This window comes from Mus caroli, chromosome 4 (genome assembly GCF_900094665.2).
Source record: "Mus caroli chromosome 4, CAROLI_EIJ_v1.1, whole genome shotgun sequence".
NCBI classification, from domain to species: Eukaryota; Metazoa; Chordata; class Mammalia; order Rodentia; family Muridae; genus Mus; species Mus caroli.
The window spans coordinates 29,210,883-29,216,755 of NC_034573.1; the positions used below are offsets into that span (position 1 = coordinate 29,210,883).

General features: G+C 42.0%; 1 protein-coding gene across 3 annotated transcripts in view; it reads right to left on the minus strand.

The window, feature by feature from the left end:
• Slc35a1 (solute carrier family 35 member A1) overlaps positions 1 to 5,734 on the minus strand; it is a 24,254-nt gene extending 18,520 nt beyond the window's left edge. For 2 of the 3 annotated variants that reach the window (XM_029476524.1, XM_029476525.1), the window contains exons 1-2: positions 2,376 to 2,526; positions 1,630 to 1,807 (exon numbers count right to left, since the gene is read on the minus strand). In XM_029476524.1, the coding sequence (XP_029332384.1) occupies positions 1,630 to 1,807; positions 2,376 to 2,511 (314 nt within the window). In that variant the 5' untranslated portion in view covers positions 2,512 to 2,526. Of the gene's footprint in view, positions 1 to 1,629; positions 1,808 to 2,375; positions 2,527 to 5,550 lie in introns of those variants that run through there. The other variant, XM_021160265.2, reaches the window with a different exon arrangement.
• Positions 5,735 to 5,873: the final 139 nt, after the last annotated feature.

Sequence of the window (5,873 nt, forward strand, 5' to 3'; positions counted from 1 at the left end):
AAAGAAAAAAAAAAAACATAAAACAGTCTGTATCTGGATGCCTGCGTTAGAATGCTTCTGTCCCTTGACGTTGGCAGACCCTGTATTTTTCCAAAAGGAAGCTCAGTTGTCAGGCTGTACAAAGTGCTGTATATGCGGAGATTGTTCTGGAATCTTAAATACTGACTTTTGTCAATGAAACCCTGCCTTGTAGAGGTATAGTAAGAACTCCCAGCTGGGATCATCCAGATGAAGAATGACAGAATAAAAGATAAATTTCTGGAAAAATAACTTTATTCCATGGATGGTGTAGGATTTTACTACACTTGTACATGAGTGCCTCTGCCCGTAAGATAAATTTGAAATTCAAATATTTTAACCCTTCTAACCATCCACCTCAAGTTCCTTTTTCTGTTCTTTTCTCGCTCCCCAGACCACTGCTAGTGTATCCTTCTTCACATGAACTTTGGAAATCATTTGTCTTATTATTTTATTTTGCTTTGTTTTTCTGTCTCACCCACTAAACTGTTTCAAGAAGACAGGGGTCACATCGATTTCATCCCTGTACATCCTCCACCTGCAAACTGTTCAACAAAGATTCATGAGACGAGTTTAGAAATGTTTCAATGTAATTTACCTGTTTCTGCATAAAAGCCATCACTTACTGTTTCCCACCCTCACCAGTATGCATGGGACTTACATGAACTCTCACCTGTAAACATGGCACTTACATGAACTCACTCACCGTATACATGGCTCTCACATGAACTCTCACCTGGCCCAATGCTTTAAATAGTTAGATACTCACCTCATAAACCCCATGTCACTTACAAACAGGGTTTTATTTAATTCCTATTTAATTCTTAGCACCCTGTATTATCTCCTCCAGTGGAAAAAAAATGAAAAAAACTAAGCTTCAGGGAAGACACGAGCACATAAAGCCAGGAGTAAAACTGGCTCTGTCCTGTTTGGAATCCTTGTTGTTACCCTCCTGTTTCCTGCACCTTCAGCTAAACTGATGGTGTTGTTACTGACTCAAAGCCCAGTGCTGTCACACGTCAGCAGAATAACCTTGAGGCACTTCATATGCGGCACTGGTAAAACATACTATGTCCAAGTGTTTAAAAATTAAATGAAATGACTACACAGCACCTGGCACTTAACACAGGAAACACCATAAAATGTTTATGACTATCATTATATCCCTCTAAATCTTTTTCCCCGTAAGGGTCAAATAACATGTATTTTAGGTTTCATGAACAATATAGTTAGTTCCTTTTACAGAAAATCAAAGAGCACATGGGACAAACTGCATCTGGCCTATATATCACCATTGCCAAGCTCTACTTTCAAGTTAGTATTAAAAGAGAGTTCTTCGATTTCAACATCATCAACACTGGGGCTAGACATGCCCGTGTTTTAAAGGGCTGTTGTAGGCACTGTATGACAGCTAGAATTCCTGGCCTCTATCCATCAGAGGCTAGTACATGCCTATTGTGACAACCAAAACTGCACTTCCTAGGAGGCAAAAACTGTCCGGAGTAGAAAAGTACTGCTCTAGAACAATCTAATACAGAAAAATGTGGCTTGAATTTTCAACAGTAGCTGGAAGACAGAAGGATTTAACTTCCTGGAAGTAGCGTTACTTACTTAGCTAACAGGCCAACACTTATCAGTAACTTTATCACTTCTGTGATACACACGGCAGTGGTTGAGAAGTAGAGTTCTTCAGCTGTTGTCCTTGTGTATCTTAAAGCTACGGTGTAAGCGGCAGCCACCAGAGTCATCACCGTCAAGCAGTACAGCTTGAAGAGTAAACTGACATTTTCTGCAAAATATGTGCAACAAAAGTATTATTTAGTGTGTGCATATATACATATATTATATATACATATGTGTGTGTGTGTAATGCTAATCAACTAGTTAATCCTTAAGGCTTTCCAACTTCTAGCACCATTTTTTTTTTAAATATGACATATAAAAACTCAATTTCCAAGTAATACTTTCCAACATGAACATAAAATACTGCTGACTTTAAAACTCCATACAAATTAGGCAAAGATCCTGTTTAGTGCCCCCAACTAACTATGCAATTACATGGCATGCAAATCTTAGTTTATTTTAAATATATATGAACATATATAATGAATATATATGCATGTATAACTATGATTACAAACCTGTGAAAATAAAGTATCAAAGCAACTGTAATACATTCTAAACCTTAGACATTAGAAAAGGGACTTGAGGCCTGTCTGGCTACATCTGTCATTCCAATGACTGACTAGGTTGCTGTGGTATCTGTTTGGCTAGGCTGTTCCTGCCTCCCTTCCTCACCACCTCACCTACACTGCTCTACCCTCAGTCAGAAAGGGTATACACCCTCTCCTCATTACCTGGGTATAAGGCAGATAGCTGCGCTCCTCCGCTAGCCTCTAAATATGCTCTTGAAGACAACAGAACACGAACAAAAGGATACCTGAGTGACAAAAAATGCAACCGAAGATAACTGCAGAGGCAGGCCGATTCCATCCCGGACAGTAACCAATGTCCCTAGGAAAGTACTGCTCTGCAACAATCTAATCCATGACGATGCGACTTTATAAACAGGCGTGGGTCAGATCCTAAGACCCTGTCCCCCCCACACACACACACAAACACACATGCACGACATTAACATAGAATTTAAAATAAAGAACAAAGTGAATTGGTTAACACAGAGTACTTAGAAAATCCTCTGTAAAACTTGAAATGCAGGATATAGCATTCATCACTCAGGGGCCAAAGACAGTCAGTCCAACACCTTTGGTAAATTTACAAGCACTGGGGAGTCCGGTTTCCCCTTTCTTGCTTCCTGCTCTGAAACTGCCAACACCCAAGGCTCGAACTCTTTGTTTTCTTTCCATGACAAAATTTAGAGTATTGTGTTAGATTTATATGAGAAAACCAATTCCCACAACTTTTTTTATTAATTATAATTGAATCTAATCCTTGTCATTGAGATCTACTGAGAATGGAGTTACATTTGAACTGCTAGGTGTTCAGAGTTAGTGTTTTGTCATCGGATTAGTCACAGGTGTCCCCCTGGGAACACTGGTCTTAGTTCACAGGTTATACCTAATCCTAAGGATGCCAAGTGACTCCTCCTGGATGCTAGTTATTGACTGACGCCTTATGTGCTAAGCATGCTTTTGTTCACTCCTTTGGAAGCCTAATCACAGGTAAATAAAATAGGGGTTTCAAACAGATACTTTTAAATATGATTACACAGGAACCGAAGGAAGCAGTATCTTCAATATAACTGTTTCCTCCTTGGTGAATTAAAGCAGGATTTGTAAGTTGTAAGCAAGTTCTTAAAATTAAACCAAAGAAGTAGTACAACAGAGAAGAAGAAATATGTCCTATAACTATCTTTCCTTCCCAAATGGTCCAATCTGCCAGACCAGCAATGCTTATGTAAAGGGCACTGAGGGAAGTACTAGAATACTTCCATTGTTCTAAAACTTTCTTATGAAAGAGTTTATGACTCCAGAAATATGGAGCAATAACATTTAATCCGTCGGTAAAACTACACCATCCATATTTTTATATGATGGTTCAGAATAATGGAAAAATGTTTAAGTCCTATCTCAAGACACATGGAAATAATAGTAAGTTAAAATTTTGGCGTCCATAAAGTGTAATTAGGAGACAGCTATGCTCATCTGCCTTAATTATCTTGCCTATAGTTGTAGGGTTCAGCAGCTATGGTGGAGATTAACAGCTCTCTACAGAAAGACTGCCATCCATGACATGAAATTATCAATATTCTCATAACTAAGAAGTGAAAACTCAAATCACTTTTTGGGGAGGGGGGCTGTGTTAAAGGTTCCTGGTTCAAAAAAGCAAGATAATTTAAATACTAAAGATGTTTAACTCCAGAAAACATACTATCTTTTTTTTTTTTTTTCCTTTCCTTGAGACAGGGTCTCTCTATGTAACTCTGGCTGGCCTGGTACTTGCTATGTAGAGCAAGCTGACCTTAACTCATACAGTTCTGCATGCCTCTGCCGGCTAAGTGCTGGGATTAATAGGCATAAGCCATATCATGGTGTTTTGTTTTGTTTTTTTAAGACACCCATAATGAAAAGGTCTGTAAAATGTAATTCTTGAAAATAATTACTAATCAAAGTAGAGAAGTCTAAGTTTGGATACTATAAAACATAGATGACTTTGGTCTGTAATACCACTTTAGAAGCACATTTCAACTTTTAAAACCAATCCTTGTAACCATGATTTCCACTTACATTTCAGTTTACCATAAGATCAAAACATTTCTTCTACAATTCTTCATTTTCCAGTATGAAACTTAATTGATTAGGAATGTCAACGTTCCCAGGTACTATAAAAATTCATGGTACGAAGCTATTTTAAACTATCCTAAGAATTCAAATCATACCACGCCATTAACTAGAAATCTGGCCCACTGATCATCCAGCACCCCCTTTGCCGAGAATCTGTTACCTTCCACGGCATTTGTTTCTGGGTGGGGAATATCCCCCAGAAGAGTCAGTCTGGAGTTATCCTTTTGTTTTCCAGTTACGTTTTATGGGAACTATTACTGTCATACCTGAAAGCTTGGACATTCCAGGAAGTAGCAGGTGAGTAATCGTTAAGATGACTCTAGGCAAGGAGGTATAGAAACTGTATTTCATTAGGATAAAAGGTGCAACACACCCAAATGTAACAATGGATGTGCTGGCAAGAAGTCTAAATCTGTAAACAACCCCTGGGGGTACCGATCTGCCTGCTGCATCTTTTAAGTGTTCATTTGTCAATCGCCCTACTTTTCCTATTACTCCCTTCCCGGATGCTACAGGACTCATCTGATATGGGACAATCCACCACCACAGAAAACTTACATGGCGCCTGATGTTAAATGTCAATTCCCCCTCCCCCAAAGATAAATAATTTCACATCCACGCAAAAGGATATTCTTTAAATGCTTGTCCAACATTTATTTAGACTTAAAGCCAGTGCTCATTGGGGAAATGGTGAAAAAAACAAAAAAACAAACAAACAAACAAACACACACACACAAAAAAAGGCGACGTTGTCGCCAGGCATGAGGGCACAGACCACTAATCCCAGCGCTTGGAAAACTGAGGCGGGAAAATCTCCCCGAGTTTGAAGCCAACGTGGGCTATAGAATGAGACTATGTAGTGCTGGTTCCTGCTATAAAAATAAATAAATACAAAATCGTCACCGCCTTTTGGCCTGTCCTAGCCACAGTGCTATAGAATGAAACCTCAGCCTTGGGTCCAGCTTACGTAAAACCTGAAAGGACAGCCACCACGGCCCTGGCCAGACGGCTCGCCATCAGGAGGAGCAGCGCGCGCCCTCAAACCCAGGGCTCCGAAGCACAGCCTCACTCCAGACAGGGACCTGGCCGGCGCCCTGGCGGCTCACGGCACCGGTGTGCGGGTGCAGCCCGCAGCCGCTCCCCGCAGGGAGGGCTCGGCCCCCAGACCCGGCCGGCCCGCACACCCCGGGCCGCCGTTCCCTAGCGACCGCCCGCAGCCGGGTCTCACCTCTCGCCGGAGCCATGGTGCCGAGAGAGTCTGCGGAACTGACGCCCCTCCTGCGGCCATAGAGACGCGCCGGCGTAGAGAGCCCGCCGCACCACACGCGCGAGGAGGAAGCGGGAGCTACGGCGGAAGCCGCGCGGCGTGCCGGAGCGACAAGTCTGGGAGACTCGGTCCTGCGGGGGCTCTGAAAACCGCAGCTTCCGGTCGGCCGAGGGGGCGGTGTCAAGGTGGCCCAGCCCCTCCGAGAGGATGGGGCTGCAAGAAGGATTCTGAAATGCTCTCCGTTATTCCAGAGAGGCTCCGAGAACTCGGACTTTTATAACTTT